Source organism: Solea solea, chromosome 2 (genome assembly GCF_958295425.1).
Source record: "Solea solea chromosome 2, fSolSol10.1, whole genome shotgun sequence".
Classification (NCBI taxonomy): Eukaryota; Metazoa; Chordata; class Actinopteri; order Pleuronectiformes; family Soleidae; genus Solea; species Solea solea.
In genome coordinates this window covers 5481177-5498913 of record NC_081135.1, presented here as the reverse complement: position 1 = coordinate 5498913, position 17737 = coordinate 5481177, and the positions used below count along the sequence as shown (strand labels likewise).

At 40.0% G+C, this 17737-nt stretch overlaps 1 protein-coding gene across 6 annotated transcripts in view; it reads right to left on the bottom strand.

Annotated features, from left to right (window-relative positions):
• Window positions 1-17737, bottom strand: part of kcnh7 (potassium channel, voltage gated eag related subfamily H, member 7) — a 96839-nt gene that overhangs the window by 5947 nt on the left and 73155 nt on the right. For 5 of the 6 annotated variants that reach the window (XM_058613070.1, XM_058613064.1, XM_058613076.1 and 2 more), the window contains 9 exons: window positions 14752-15177; window positions 10357-10588; window positions 10104-10271; window positions 9493-9692; window positions 7281-7533; window positions 4512-4717; window positions 3809-3893; window positions 1571-1864; window positions 53-212 (listed from right to left, as the gene is read on the bottom strand). In XM_058613070.1, coding sequence (XP_058469053.1) covers window positions 53-212; window positions 1571-1864; window positions 3809-3893; window positions 4512-4717; window positions 7281-7533; window positions 9493-9692; window positions 10104-10271; window positions 10357-10588; window positions 14752-15177 — 2024 coding nt within the window. The remainder of the gene's footprint in view (window positions 1-52; window positions 213-1570; window positions 1865-3808; window positions 3894-4511; window positions 4718-7280; window positions 7534-9492; window positions 9693-10103; window positions 10272-10356; window positions 10589-14751; window positions 15178-17737) is intronic. The other variant, XM_058613071.1, reaches the window with a different exon arrangement.

Here is a 17737-nt window from a genome sequence, read left to right as displayed (position 1 = left end):
TTCTGACATTGACATATGCTGTATATCTTTATGACCAACATCCACACCACACCTGTTGAGATGCTGTTGCAGCAGGTCCAGACGTTGCTCCACCTCCCCATAGGTGAGGTCTGTGTCACTGTCGTCCTCCCCGGCGGCCCTCACTTGACACTGGGCTGTCTCCTCTGTGTTCCCACTGGGACGTTTACGCACCCACTCATCTGTGTGGCGCTCTGGTGGGAGCGATGTGAACATGCACACACACACAAACACAGGAAAATGATCTGTGTTATTAGAGCAGTGCCTCGGGGAAAGATTTTTCCTGCGTGGTGCCTTGTCATCATTAAGCATTACTAAGATCTGATGAGCTCACTGCCTCCTGAATCCTAACCTCGATCCCACAGAGGAAAAACACAAAACTGACCCTGCTCGACAGTCATGCCCTCTGAGGGATTTCTGGGTTTGTGGGTGAGGAGGAAATGGCTGGAGATTAAATTGGCATTTGCTGAATGTTCTTCTAGCTGAGCTGTTACAGGAATCAATACTCTGCTCTGGCAGAAATCCTCTTAGGGCTGCAACAACTGAATTATGGGATATCACTATGAAATCAACATGCTGTCTTAGTGTGGACTCATGCCGAGTTTAAATGGAATCCTGTAGTGTGTGCGTGCTGGAGCCCTCTGCACACCGGGGGATTTTATGAGGATTTAAGGTGACACTGCAGTAACTTCTTATGACTCTAAGTCATGTGAAGTCAAGCTGTAAACATAAAACTCTTGTGTTAGCTCAGTGTGTAGCAGCAGGCACACAGTGTCAGGAAGGTTTTCTCCTGAATCTGCCCGCAGCGGCAGTTCAAGTCTTTTGCTGTCACCGTCTGAGCTGTACTGGAATCTGCAGGGTTTTATAACTCGCATTTCGTAACTTACTCTTTCCTGAAAGGCTGTACTGTGTCAGTGTTATATTTATTATATTATATTTTCACTGCAACCATATGAATAATTCAACCATAATACTAACATTTCCAAAAAAGATTTTGTATGGCTAGGTTACAACAAAACAAGTTTCCTATAAATCCGTTATCTGGTCATGACCTATGACCAAAAGTGGCGACCCCCAGCTGTTTGCCAGAAATAATCCTCTTTGCTGCTATTACTGAGCGGGTTTTAGGCTTCACCCTAATGACACATAATCCTTGTTTTGATTTTTAATAGGTGTGACATTCCTCTTGTGGTGTTTAGAGATTTTTTTGGGAGAGAGGGGGTTTTTAATTTACATTCTGAGCCACTTACTGTTGTAAAACCTTATAGGATAAGACTGTACTGTAGATTTACAGCATTATTTGTCAGTTTAAACTGAATGTTTTTGCCATCTGTGTGTTTGTCATCTCCCGTCCATTCCCATTCTCTCCCAACCACTCAACAGTGAGTTTAGCTCCACCCATTGGATCAGTTATTCAAATAATATGAAATTCAAATAATTGCATAACATCCCAAAGTGAGCTGAACTGTTCAGTAGAAATGATGATGTTATTCATTCATCCCTTACGAAACAAGAGTGTGCATGAAAACTAACAAAACATTTCCATTACCACCTTTGTATTCTCCTGTGTCTTGTGTATTCTCTCCAGCCGGTGCATCCGCAGTGCTGCTCAGCCCAAAGCCCAGGGAGTGGTCCCTAACTACCGGGTAGCCCAGCACACCAGAACACAAGGGCCTCTGCTCCTCTTCCTCCTCCCTGCCTTCCTCCTCCTCGTCCTCCTCCTCCTCCTCCTGGTCCTCTGCATCCTCTGCCGACTCTCTCGCCTCCTCAGCTGCTGAGGAGGCGTAGATGTGTCTCCTCTGCTTGGTGTCACAGTAGGCGGCCACCGGCTCCTTGTTGTGGGAACCTACGGGGAGAAATGGTTATCAGGAAATCTGCTGAGGGAACACCGACTTCTGCTCTCACTTCCTCTGGGGATGTCTGGGGCGTCTCATTATCTTTGACAACACGTAGCGGGTGTTTTTGCTTTGTGGGTGACGTGAGGACAAACGGTGGTGAAGAGTCTTTAATGTTATGAACTAATCGCGTTATGTAAGCGACAGTTGCTCCAAACGTGTGTACAAGTCATATATCATCAGCCATAAATGATTAATGCTCGTGTTCATGCATCTCATCCCACCTGATAGATGGAGGCTGCAGGATTGTGAAATGGACTGTTAGGTACATTCTCCGTCCTCGCTCACTGGGAGATGGTGATACTGTATTCATATGGCCTGTAACCATGGTAACCTCTTAGATTTGACTGAATTGAAGTCATAATGCTGAGTGCTGCTGTGTGGAGGCTCTGTCTCTACGTCCCACCTCTCCTGGCTGTTAGAAGTCAAATTACAACAGCTCCCAGGGCACGAGCCTCATTCGCAAAAGCATAGTGCGTACCGTTATTTGAAAGCTGAGTGCAGGGAGGCTGCTGTGTTTATCTGGACTGTAACTGATCTGAAGACACATGGGTGCAGGATTTAAAATCAGCCAGAATATTTATTTTAGACAGGAGAATACATTAAATTGCATTCACATTCACAAGAGGTTTTAGTAGTAGAAGTCATCAACATCGTCCATGACCTGTTTTTTCTCCCAAAAATCAAATGTCTGCACAGTAGTTAAGTCATAACTGGAGGAATCATAACTGATTCCTTCTTAACATACATAATATGAAAAGACCTAATATAAAAGACCTTTATTGATAAAAATAATATTAGTAGAAATTCTGAGTTTGGCTGATAAAGATGTGTTTACAGCAGAGCACTGACAGTGAGGCGATCATGTGCACTTGTGTCAGCCTGAGCCCACTACTGCTCTGACAGGTTTTCTTTAACAGTGCCGCTGTGTGGCAGTGAATTGATGAGATCTGTTCTCAGTTTCCCAGGTCCATGTTTCAAAGTCATGAATGAAAGATCTTGAACCGGGCTTTAATTAGTCTGGTTCCATTTGTTTTGCGTTTCATAGCTCAGACTACCCAGGGTTGCCATTTTACCTTGGGGCAGCCTTATTTATACGCCCCTTTACACAATAGATCAATCAGCTTGTTCTAGTCTCGCTTAAGAAACACAGCTTCTATGTAACACAGGAGCTTTTAAGCTGGGCTGAGCAGCAGCACAGGACTTTTACTCAGTCTTGCTTTAGTGAGGTCTTTGGCCACTTCACTTTAATGGATGTAATATACAACCCACCCATCACCTGGATACATCCAAGAATAAACTGGCTGTTTCAACTAGACAGTTAACATTTGTTTGAGGGAGTATATAGATTCATTTCAACTATTGCAACTCCGTACAGGTCACCAGAGACTGGCGAGGCATAAGAGAAATAAAGATCAGAAAGAAAATAAGACAAAGACAGAAATGACAGCATGAGTGACTGGTAACACTCCGTTAAAAGGTGCAGTATAGGCAGGATCACTGGAAAATATAGTTGATTGTTTTGCTCACATTTTGAGATTGTGTCTATTGTGCCCTGTGCTCCTCTTATCAGACGAGCACAGACAGATGCATTGGTTTTGTTGAGCTAATCTCTCATCTCTGAAACTCGGACACATCATCTCTGAACTGATGATATTAACTTTCATTGAGTTAACTGTCCAACTCTCTTTTTTTAAGTAGCACTTACTGTGTCCTGTGACTGGTCAAATTACTCATGATGGGACATAATTAGATTAGATGGACTGATTATGCCGAATTGTTATGGAATTTATGATAAATAACACTAAAAAAAATCCTGCCGACTGCATCTTTAATGCTTCAGAATATTTGCAAATGCTAAATAGTCTTAAAAGGACCATGAATCTTGAGCTGACCTGTGGACGATTTCCTTCTGTAAGATGCACGTCTTCCACAGTTCATGTCATCGGAGTGAGAATTAGATGGTTTGGGGTTCGATGCCTGTAAGCAAAGAACAACCTGTGATCAGACTGAACCATTTCAAGTTTCATACATTTCTCTAACTAGGATAATGTCTTATAATCTGACCAGAACGCTGTCATGTCTCACTTTCTTCATTTCAGAATAAATAACCAGCTCAAAATTGTCTTTTTCAACGATAAATAAAAATGCTGGTGTAGTTATGTGTAGGTTTTGGCTTAGTCATGACACAACTTTCCACTACACTCAATTAATCATAATTACAGCCTACATTAAACCCTCTGTCCATTATGTCCACTTTAAATGCTTCATTGATACTCTCAATCTCTTACTCACGTCCTTGAGCAAATGGCAGATTAAAGACAAAATGTCTAAATGAGCCATCTTGCTTTTATTCTACAACCATAGATGAACTCAAGCACTAAGGAGAAATAATAACAAAGCTATTCCTTCAACTTAAATGGACATGGCAGAGATGTGGTGCATGGGACAGACAACTTAATTCAACTAGATTGTCTTGACGAGAAGCTTTTTACTGAACAGTAAAGCAGATACACAGCATAAAAGCCCCTATTTCATTCCGCTGCTTCCAAGACTGTAGTAATCAAAAAGTGGTGGTGGCACTCGCACGCTGATTACCTTGGGGTTCTCATCACGGAGGTCAAATGTCAGCTCCAAGTTTGTGAGGAAGAGGTCGGCAAACTCTGGATACATGTCCAGCACCTCCAGAATCTCCTCCCTCTGGATGGTGTGGAGGTCACAGTAACTCAGCGCCCGCACGTCAGCGCTGGACTTCCCCGGCTTGGCAAACAGGTGCATCATCTCACCAAAGATGTCGTTCTTACCTAAAGAGGAAACAGGCACAGATATATGCAGAGAAGCTCATTGACAAGAGGGTAGAATCCCTCTTTTCAATGAGTAAGGATATTCCTGACTGTCTTTATGGGGCCTTTAAAACAATTTGATTTGATCTTTCCTGTCACTACCACAAATACCTGATATATGATATAAATTACAAAATAAAATATCCTAATATTTACAATCTTTTACTTTTTTAAGATACTTACTTTGACCTTGTCAGATCTAATATATCATAACTGCATTTTCCCCACTATCTCTTGATTTCATAATGTCAGTATAACTTTATGTACTTTTATATATGCCTCGTCAATATCTATTGCTTAGCTTGCGCATTAATGTCAATTAACTTCAACCCTGTCGGCAGTTGCTGCTTCAAAATATGCATTGTGCAATGATAGAGGCTGACATCTTAACAGCTCTTTTACAAGGTTGCACACACATCTAACATCTAACCATCCAACACACTGGCTTAGTGGTTAGTGTAAGCTTGTTTTATGTCTCAGCACCAAAACGGACAAACAGTGCTGTGAAAAGTGACACTTGAACTGAGATGACATTTTCTTCACAAGAAATGAATCTAAATAATGTATAACAAAACCATTCTGTAATTAAAGAATTTAAAAAAAAAACAAGTTCAATAAAAACAATGTTTTTGGGACAATACATGTTGAAACATTGATGGTTCATTTAGACGAAAGGGCGATTTATTGTGCAGGTGTATCCCTGGCCATAAATAATACATTATAAAACCAAAGCTGCGGGCCACACAACATGGGCCATGATTGGCCCGTGAGCCGTAATTTGGACACTCCTGATTTAGACTGTAGATGTGAACATATTATATGCTTTAAAGTATTTAAAACTACCCACTCCGATGCTTCACAGTGAGTGGATATGCACCTGAACTAATGAAATCAAACACATAAATGATGTGAATTTTCTATTGTGTCAAATTCAACATTTATCTTGGTCATAAAAGATTATTTCCATCTATTTAACATTTTAATTGCACATTATCTGTGGTGTGATGTACTGTATCATCAAGCTTTTTATGGTATAAACTGACTGAGTGGAAATGTAGTAATCAGCACTTCTCTTGTGTCCTGTATGAACAACTTCACCATCAGAGCTTCTTGCTCATCATGACCCTATTGCGTTTCTGGTTTACATCAAACCTAATTGGTTCAGTGAGAAGAGACATTAAAATGAAAAACAAATGCATAAAATCCTTGGCAGGATACACCTGCTGCTGCTGCTGGGATAAGAGGAGGATGGTGAGACAGCAAAAGATGAGATTTATTGTAATTACATTTGGATGCTGCTGATAATTTTGTGCAGCTCAGTGGTTCCTCTCATCAAGCACTGATCGCATCACACTGCAAATCATCACTACCTTCTTTTCTCCCCGTCACTTCACTTCTGTCCTAAATTCCTCAATCTGCCCCTTTCTTTTACTCTCCTCTTCTTCCTCTGCCATCGCTCGTCCTTTTATTTCTACTCCACCCACTCACTCAGCTCTCCTTCCCTGACCGCTTCTATTGTCATCCCTCTATTTGAGAACAATCTAGTCCTTTTTCTCATCAACACATATCCTCTGTTACTCTTGTCCCACTATGTGTCCACCCCCTCTCTTTTCTCTCCTCTCCCTTCATGTCGGGCACGACTGTGAGGCAGCAATCACAATGTTCTTTGAAGTAAGTTATTACAACCTACCCAGCAGGGATCTCAGCTGCCAACTCAGACATATCACAGCACAACAAAGCCATCCTTATTCGGTGGGCCCACCCCCGTCTAGGTGAGTTCAGACAAAGCTATCGTGAAGCTGGAGTGACAGGACTATAAAAGTTATGCTCTTCTCTGGTTGTTTTTGAACTGCTTTTTCAATAGACCTCACTTGGCTAATTATAAATGTTTAAATGTTTAGTATACAGGAAGTTTCTGTATGTTTGCACTGTGCTCGACACACATAATTCTATATCTGTCAAATTCTTTCCTTGTCTATCAAATTGAACTGAATACTGTGATTGAAAGTTATATATGGTATCTTCCAGTGAGTTTATCTCATACAACAATGACATGTAATGGTCATTTTTACAGCAGCCATATTTGACACAAATAAATACAGGCGTTTCAGGTCTTTTAAAAATGCATTCATATTTATGTCCTGTATTTTCTTGTATACACACTCCCTGTTTGTATTTCCTGGTTGCACTTTAATAAACATATTGAAAAAATAATATAAAGAGTTATTAGAGCATTGGTAAATCTAATAAGATAATACTTCTGCACAGCACTGTGTACAATATATAATTATATGTACTTTAATTACTTAATTTTCAATCACTTATGATGCATTTTATATTTATGTCAACGGCAACAACCTGAGAACTTTGCAAGACCTGAGGGAAAAAAAGCAGTTTTCCTAAAGCCTTGCATGTGTGGTTTACATAATGCACCCACAAGTGCTGACATCAACAACATGGGTCAGTAAATACAAATGTGAATTGTCCTAAGCAAATGCTAGTGAGGTGTAGACAGTAGACCCACCCAGGATGGCAACCACCACGTCATCTTTGAGGATTTCGATGGAGCCACGGGAGACAAAGTAAAGCGCTGTGAGCACATCGCCAGAGTGGACTAAGGTGTCTCCAGGCGGAGCATGGGTAGTCTTGAACCTCATGGCCAGGGCTCGGAGGCAGCCCTTAGTGGCTCCACGGAACGCCTTACACCCGTGGAGAAGGCTCTTGTTGAGGTGGAGGCAGATATCTGCCTGCAGGCACTCGGGAAAACCCTTCAGGACCTGAGTGTGGAGCACACATGATTATGGTGTGTTTACATGTGATAAAGCAGTATTGCTGCTTTTTCTTTTACAAGCTGTAAGTGTTTTTTTTGATGGGCTGAAATTTTCAATTCAGTTTGGGGTGAGGTTGCTGCTCAAATTTAAGAGGCCAGAGAATTTTGGAACAATTGCCATTTGTGTTCTTTCCTTCTTCTCAAATCCTATCACATTCTGCAGCAGAATTAATCAACAGGAGATTTAATGGGTGAATGAGCCTTTCAGCATCTTTAGATGAGAGACAAGACAGAACATGTAGATACTGTGCAGTTGCAGATAAGTGACGGCTCAAACTCAACAACACAGGTTCAATATGTTATGTCTGCACTCTGGCTGGGACATTTACAGATCATTTTAACATTTGTCATTGCCGTTGTGCACTGCTGGGAGGAAACTACTCTAGAAACATTACCTGGAATATGCAAGACCGTGATGTTGGAACAATATTCAATCTCAATGAATGTAACACTGTTGAAACATTCATCAATAGTCTGCAATGTTAAATGAACAGACACAATTATTAATATTAAAACATGATCCAACCGTGACTGGTCAAGCATCCCTACCCATCCGAGAAAGCCTGGGAGACATAAAAAATTATGATTAAAATTGTGAGGCTTCCCTGATGCATAAAATCCACTTAAAATACACTTACCCTTGTAACAACAAAGACACAGAGACCAGAGACAAAGCTAATGATCCCTGGACAACATTAACTGACTGTGAAGGACCACATTTTCTTTTCAAACTTATACACAACAGACACTGGACGGCAGGGAAGGGGGCTTCAAGGACACGCAGAAAACAGTTAATACAAGAAAGCACATTTTCTTATCTTTTCTATTCATTTACACATAAAATATAATGTGTTAATGACAAGAGAAGAAAAAAAAATGTAGACTGAAATGGTTTAACTGGCTCCGACAGGCTTTTTGTTGTGCAAAACGAAAAGCTGATCAGTAGATTTGGAAAGGAAAGACTGAACAACATTTGGCAAGCGAAGGTGCCACCACAAAGCGTGCAGCCAAGCCTCCCACACTGGGAGGGAAACCTGGCTGTGCCCGGTGAGACTGTGCCCACTCTCACAGGTGTGATTCACTCTGTTTTTGGTACCAGATTAATATCATGGGTGTGTTTGAATACACAGATTTCATGCAAAAGGGGCAGTGAGGTAGGCCATGTGAAAGTCTACCACTGATAGACCATTACTGTGGCCTACGAGAAACATTCAGAGATAATGTATGTGTCTTAGCATGCAAGTTAATCCTGTAAATCTATGATGTGTGTTCACATCAGCCATTTACAGTAAAGCTGGGCTAATGTATGTACATAAAACTGCAGCACTGAGTCCTCCAATAACATGCATGTTTAGGATAATTGTGTATTAAATCCTTAACATTAGACATCAGCAGTTTTCTAAAACAGTTCAAAATTAGAGCACTCCATTATGACGATCAGTCACAGCTAGATGAAGCTCTACCAGTGGGGAACATATTGACATTAGTTGTGTTAACACATGTACCTCCTGCTCTTACCAGAGTGGTGGGATCATTCCATTTGACATGAGGCAGACATGGAAAAGACAAACTTATATAAGTACCATAAACAGCATCAGGGTGAGAAATGCTACAGTTACTGTTGGCATAGGTAGTAACTGAAGCTTTCATATATGTTGGGGATATGACTGAGCATTGCACAGTATAATCAGGATGAAAACATTATACTATGCCAGTGACATGGTGAGATTGCTTGACACTAATGACGTAAGAGCATTTTTTCAGCAGACAAACATCAAAACATCCAACTCAAGAAATTAGTTTGTTAAGAAAAGAAGATGAAACAGATGAGAGCAAAAAAAAAAAAGTGTACACAAGTAATGTTTCTAGTGTGCAAACACAGGCGGTTTCCATACTCCTCTCGTACCATATTCATGTCAATGCCGTTGGTGTACGTCCAGGCGTGTTGGAAATATTCCTCCAGCCGCTGTCTCAGTGGGTTCGGGATCTGGTGGAAGCGGATAAATTCTTTGACCCGTAGCATCTGGAGATGATACCTGGCTGTACCTGAATACAACCTCTGGATGATGGCAGACACATTCCCAAAGATGCTGGCGTACATTAGAGCTGGGAGACAAGCCATACAGGTTGAGCCATGGTAGAAAAGGCTGCTCAAACAAAATACCTTCTTCACCTTATGTTTATTCTAAATAAAGCATTCCCTCAAGGAAAGACCTACCTGATGCAATGTCATAGCTTTAATTTAATGTGTATGCATTAAATCCAGATCAAATGTGATCAAATGTACAAATGTACACATATATATAGAAAACAATGTTTCCCTTAAAACTGTAAATGTCAACTATCTTTAAAAATGGTTCTAAAACATTTTAAATTAAATACTGTGCAGCTTTTATCATGAAACACTGATTATACAGAGGGAATTTAGCAACAATGACAGGATCAAAATACTGTGTGTGTGTGTGTGTGTGTGTGTGTGTGTGTGTGTGTGTGTAATATGACTCAGCTGTCACTCACATCCAATGAGCATGACGCAGATGGAAAAGATCTTCTCAGAGTTGGTGTTGGGGGAGACGTTCCCAAAGCCCACACTGGTCAGACTGCTGAAGGTGAAATAGAGAGCTGTGACGTACTTATCTTTGATGGAGGGACCTGAGCTCGGGTCACTGTAGTTATATTTTTTTCCTGCAATGAATTACATAAAAAAATAATTACAAAATTATTATAAAAACCGAGCGTTGATAGTAGAACTAAAGACAAATAAGTTCACCTATTGACAGCCCCAGGTTGTCCAGCCATCCAATCTTGTGCTCCAGGTAAGGCTTCTCCATATTGCCAATAGCGTACCAAATGCAGGCCAGCCAATGGGCGATGAGGGCGAAGATGCACATGAGCAGCATGAGGACAGCAGCACCATACTCTGAATAGCGGTCTAGTTTACGGGCAACACGCACCAGCCGTAATAGACGGGCTGTCTTCAGCAGACCAATCAGAGTGGTGGTCTAACAAACAAAGGAATATACAGGTTTCAGTTAGTAATTTGTGTCTGCTGCAATACAATAGTGTCTGTGACTAATGCATAGGACATTAGACGAGTTAATTACTATTACTAAACCACTCTAAAAGGGTCACAAATTCAATCTGAGGGGTCTTGAGATGATTATCCTGAGTGGAATGTACAGACACCACGGTACAAATGAATTTGGACTGCAGCTTCTATTGTTACATTTGGGATGATTTGACACACTTGCTTTGGTTTAAGTTATTTAAATGAAATGATTCAGAGGAAAATGAACAATGACAACATGACACCACCACTTTTGAACAATAAATTCAACACCCTCCATCACTGATGATGCAATGCACAGAGCACTTCACTTTGCAAACGTCCGTTGTTATTAACCTCCGTCTCCCAATCTGCACTGCATTAAATCATGTCACGTTGTATTCTATTATTGTTTTGTAAACGGGCATAGTAAGAATTTAACTGCGTGTTCTGAACAACCGTCCATATGACAATTTTGTTCTGAATCGTGAATGTCTCTTTGCAGAAGCAAAATCAACTTACAGACCAGGGGTTTGCAGCAAAATGAACAAGTTGTCTGATGCCTTTTAGTGTCAAGGTCAGGGTCATGAGGACACTAGCGCAGGATTAGAGATTTAGAAATGTATGTAGCTTATCTTACACACATCACATGTAGACACACAGACTAGACAGTGGATCCTTCCTATTATTAACACTTCTTTCAAGGGCTCAGTGTCCCTCTCTGTCAACTAAAACATGTATGTATGTGACTCGCACGCCATAATAATAATAATGCACGCCAGAATAGAAATGGCTTTAAGTGGAAGTGGGAGGCAGGAATGGGTGATTCACGTTTTTGGTTGAAGCAGTTATGAATAAGTAAAAATGATGACAGCAACATTAACTATATAAAAGATCATAGCAGCCTGGAATCATTATTCACAACCTTGAAGGCAGTCACAAGAAAACCAGCACCTAAACATTCTGACTAAATTAATACACAGGCAGAGAAAGGGGAGTCGAGGGGCTTGAGTTGTGATCTATTAGTGTCGCACAACCTGTAAACACGATAAGTAAGACTACAGGAATGGTAATAGGTCATACCACTCCCTGTCGTGTCTGACAATTATTGTAATATCCTTAGGGAAATCATTATCCACAGCCACTTACTGTAGTTCTGCATCCTCACGTATACACTTGCTTATTTACAGGAAGGTGTAAATACCATAATGGCTGCAATAATTATTACTATACATTTAAACAGGTTGTCATTTTGAGAACAATGACTGACATTTTACTCAATGTTCTACAGTTTACAGACCAATGGCTTAATAAAGTGATGAACAGAAATAATAGTTATATGGATGCAACCGTTATTCAGATAACTTGAAGTAGTAAGGGAAGGAAGGCGAGTGATATTTTTTTCTTTGTTTTTTTTACGATATGTGAGGAAGGATATATCTCTCGTTGTCATGTGAGTACGAGTCCTGCAGCTGCTTGTGTTTGGTCCATTAAAGAGCCTCCATTCTCCCAATCTCAACCATAAATCACCACCATAATTCACTGCTGTGCATACGGACAGCGCGCCCTTTCACTGACAAGCAAAACGGTGAATAAATCATAAACAGAAACAGATGAGCCCTGAATTATGTGCTGAATTATGTGCTGACTTGTCTGTGAGCGTATGTCACCTTAGGTGTCCTGTAGCTGACTCAATGAGAGTAAAAGGCACAGATGACACAGCAGCCGACAAAGTGTAATGTTGATTAAAATGTGGTCTTAAAGTAAGTCAGAGGCACTCGAAGCTGAGGGGTGAAGCTAAATCTCCCTATTAGCAACCAGCTGTATCAAACATGTCTCTGAATTATATCCCCCTGACCATCTGCCACTGAGGCTTTCCAGGCTCACGTGGCCACTTAATAACAAGAGTCAAACAAGGTTGTGATGTAACCATTTGATTTGTGTACTTATCAAACATGCTCACATGAGAAAATAGTACGCCACAATTCCTGACACTGGACTGACACTGATAGAAGTTGATGTGCGAATACAAATTTATCCCATTTATTTTTGGGTTTTGGTGAAAGTGAATGCGCTGAAGAGGCAGAAAAATGATGTATCAACCATTATGTCCATGTACGCTACCAAAGTGAATTTAGTTATAGAGTTACAGAGTGTCAATGACGCACTCTGTCATAATAATTGCTGACAATCAACTCTTAGGAACTAATTCAGTGAAAAAATACAATATTTATGTCTTTATTATCGTAAACTGAAAGAAAAAAAGATCACAAGAAGTCAACTCAAAAGTGAACTCACACATGGACTATGACATTCTGGGTAATAATAATAATAATAATAATAATAATAATAAAAGAGTTGTTGTCTTTGTGTATGAGCATACATCAACTCTGAGCATTATTAATGGAAACTACTATTTGAATACTTGGTCCGTGACTGTGGAACCAGTATGCAAATAATGTCAACTGGACACTGATATGAAAATGATGGAGGAGCTCAACTGGCTTTTGTAGGTAAATTCAGCACCACCATTCATTTTCCTTGGCCAGCCTGCAGTGCTTCAATCCAACTCAACCTGCTTTATTTCTGAGCGATCAGCTAAAAAAATCTAAATATTATCAAAGATGGTTTCCAGGCAACCAAGGTGCATGAGATTATGTCTAAAAATAGAAATAGTCCCCGTCTCTGCCCAAAGAGCTAAAATAACACACGGAAAGGACAGATGTTTCAACCGTAGAACAGAGGGCCTAAAAATACAAATCAGTCACAGTGTGCTTTAGCTGGAAGACACACTTTTTCAGTGCACCAGGCGTGCAGCTGTTTGAGGAGGAGATGCATCGTGTCATGGTGTGGTTTAAACTATTTGCTTCCTTTGTTTCACCTGCCAGTCACTGCAGCCTCTAACCATGGTAACATTTTGACTCAGCAAACCAACACAAGGACCCAACATACACAATTAGAGAGGATTTTTTTTGTGTCTAGAAGGGTATGAATGTCACATCGACTTGTATGCAACAATCAATCATATTACGTATTTCTTGGTTGTTCCTACACTCTCCAAACTCCTTTCTCTGAGCACTGAATTAATTCCTCAAACATACATAAAGAAAGTACTTTTTCTTAGGCAAATGAGTCAGGGAGGGTGAAAGTGTTTTAAATAATTTGGATTGCTCTAGGCCTTCCAGCCTGGCCAGAGGTAAGAAGATGTGACAGCATTGGTTATTATTCTAAACATTCATAAAATCAGCTCATAAATATAACTGCGGCATGCGGCAGCTGTGGACCAATATCATGACACACAAGAAACCCTGGAGGGACTGATTCTCTGCTGCTTTGGCATGTACCAATATCGACAAAAGTTATTTTTGCTTTTGGGTTTGAGATTCTGAAATACAGTACTATACTTTGTATAGCACATATTGAACAAGAAACAAACAATTCTCATCCAGTCTCATTTGAGTTTTTCTATACCAGAAGTTTTTCTATACCAGTAGAAGTGTCTTTATGAGAATTAAATAATGAAAAAGTACCATTGAATGTCAGACATTTTGGGGCTTGAACACTGAAACTGCCACAGAATTTGTGCATAAAACCAAATTGTGATCCATAAACATTTCATCCCCATGATTAGCCAAAATGTCCAAAGTCCTGCAAAACTGTCAACTGTACCTCACCTCAACTGCAATGAAATTCCAAGAGTTGGATTGTGTTGGCTTTGCTACTGTTGTTGCATGTTCACCAAAAACACACTTGCTAAAATAGACTTCAGTCTAATTAAATAAAAACAAATAAAAAGTTAAGTGGTTTGTATTTATATAGCACTTTTCACCCAACTGAAACCTTTTCTTATTAAGATGAGATTAAATGTCCAGTGAGGGTTAGCTCAAATTAAACATACACATTAAAAACAACAACACAAATACTTTCTAAATCCACTGTACTGTACTAATGCAGTTCTCCACTGCTGATTCTTTGTGTTTATATCTGTCTTTTTGTCTTCTAATAAAATCCAAATTTGTGGAAAGAGTGGTGAGGTAATTGGGTTGAGATATTAACAACAAAAACAATTACAATTGTTAATACTGACTTTTAAACTATGTCAGTTTTTATTCATCTTACCTCATCTGATCCTGAGCCGAAGATAAGGAGGTCAAATGGGATGGCAGCCACCATGTCTATGAGGAACCAGCCTTTAAAGTAGTGGATGGCAATCTTAGCTGGGTGGCTGACCACCTCCTCATTGGCATTGACGTAAGTGGTCCTGAAGTTAATAAGGATGTCCACAATGAACATGATGTCCACCATCAGATCCACTACATTTAGTGGCGAGCAGGAGTAGCCGCACTCGCGCCTCCTTTGCTCCTCGATGTCATTGAGGAGGAAGGCAGCAGAGTAGGGTGTAAAAATGGCTGTGTAGATGACAAGCAGAAGGATCAGCCAGTCCCACACTGCTTTGAAGGGGCTGTAGTGAAGGATGGTCCACTTGTCGATACGTGGCGTCTGAAGCTTGTATTCAGGTAGAACATCTGCCCCCAGAGACAGAACCTGAAAAGGAAGAGAGGGAGAGGATTTATCAACTTCCACTTCCTGTTCTGCTTTCAGAAATAATCATCATAATCGTCAAGATATTACCAGAAGGATTCAAGTCTTCCAAGTCTCTGAAAGCCAATATGAATTTTTTTATCAGGCAAAGCTTTCCAGAGACTAAATGCAACTTTACCAGCTACTGATCTAAATCGGAGTACAAACAGAAAAGTCACTGCCTGAGATCATGAGAGGTCTGACGGGCTTATATAAGGCAGTGCAGGTCGAAGATAAGACGCTATCAAGTTCTGTCGTGGGAAATTTAAGAACCAGTGAGGTTTTTTGGAACGAAAATACAGATACTTTAGCCTCTGCTGTAGGAATTCTTTTTATAAACTACCTCTAATAAGTCCCTTGACTTTGTGTAGGTGCAATACTAAATGGACGACTAAAAACATGAAGAAATAAATCAACTTCAGGAAAAAATGCATTAACATTGTTATGCATGCTGCTGGTAAGCAGAATTATATTATAGAATATGATAAGGTCATGTTTGTTTCAGTGTGATTAATGTGATGGACATGAATGCTGCACGTTGTATAACCCTAATGCATATGTGTATATTTCGTGAGGCAGGAATCTGCCACCCAAATAAATCATTAACGTTGTAGGTGACGCATGAAAAATTAGTTTCTCGTCTGAAAATGTGTCATTTTTAACTATGTACAAAATATATATTTTTACATAATGTATTCAAAAGCAGGCTGCATTAACGCCATTATTTTACAAAGCTGAAAAAAAAAAAGATGACTAATACTGCAGTGGAACAAAGTCTTTCTCATCATGATCACCACGGAGACAAAAATATCTGCAGATATTGTATCAGTGCAGAAAAAGAATCTGCATGAATTGTCTTCAGAAAACAAAAGCATGCATAAATTCATGACAATGTTTTGCATTGGAAATGAAAGTAAATTCCTTTCAAGCGAGTCTATCTAAATTATCTAAATTATTTTTAATGTTAATATTATAGGGGTGCCATTGACCATTTGGGATATGAGTCTCAATGACTTGAAGGTAATCATGGGATGTGAATAGAGGATACTCTATTTATCTCTATAGGCAGGACCTTTGAGGTTGTGGGTCTTACACAGCTGATTATTGTAGTTCTGAGGTAAAGTGCTGGAGCTGCAAGGGCAGAGAAACAATTACTGTGTGACAGTAAGTGAAGGAAGACGCTTTAATGACTATGTTTGGCATCCATGACTTAATACCATATCTCTGGCCTGGTCACCTTCATAACCCCTGTGCAAAAGAGGAGAGGACTGGGGTACAGAGAGCTCAAGTGTTATTAATTGAATTGGTTATTAGAAACCCCTGCCCTTGTGTGATGTAAGGGTCGAACGCTTTTAATCACTGATATAAAATCACCTTTGAAATCAATCAGAAACCAAAAGGGAACCTGTTCTATCTTTCATTGGGCTACCACTTCACTAAAAGTGACTGAATCAAATGCACGTCTCATTACACTCACGCATTAAAATTGAATTACTTTTGACTTTTAATTAATTGTACTTAGATTTCTGTTTTCTTAAAATAATTTCTAAAGAAATTGGTACTAATCTGACAAATCCATCCAAGTGTGTAAATAAAATAATCTCTTATGAACAACAATGATACAAACATGACGACAACTTTATCACACCAACAGCTTTCCGTGTGCATTGATACATTAGCCCTCAACCTGTTTGGAAGCCCGGGAGGATTTGATTGTTTGGCAGAATGACAGTTCTGGATTAACACGTTGAAGCCAATCTGTTTCTAAATAAAAGATGCCATCTGAATTATTTAACATACCTACTATAGTTAAGTGCACTTGGAACAAATGAATTGTCTTGTGAGATAATGCAGGGATTGTTGTTTGTTTGGCTGGGCTTCAAACAATATGCAAATGAGCATTAACTTTCTCCCACTCCCTGGTTCTTTTTTCAGTCTGCACTGTCAGAGCTGGAGTGTTATTTATAAGACTAGGGTTGTTTCATTAAAAATGATGAATTTATCACTGGCTTGTCTGAAACTGAATGTGGAATCAAACCAGAGAAGTTTAAATTGGAACATGAGATGCATGCCTTATGAATAGGTAAGATCAAGCACATGAGTTATACCAGACTGTTTTGTTTTAGTAAGCTCTACTGGCCTGTGGCATCTGAGGCATTCAAGGCCAGGATAGTATGTGTGTGTTCAGACACCTTGATTGTTCCTTCACATGAGCACCTGCTGTTATATAAGCAAGTGTTTACACACTGTTAGGGTTACTGGTAGAGCAATGTTTTTATTCTCACAAAAATGTGCTTGACGTGGATCTACCTTAGAAAGGTAGTGTGTGACAGTGACATTGTTGGACTTTGGACCACTGACACTCAGAAGTTACAGGCTGACTGGTTTTTACAAAAGTTACCCAAGTCCATAAAAAACACAGACTGCCCTCCGTGCTGCTTAATAGCTTTGACTTTACTGCGGGAACAGAAAGGACAGTGAGACGCACTGCAGCCTGCCGTGTCTCCAGTCTAAGGCCTTCTAA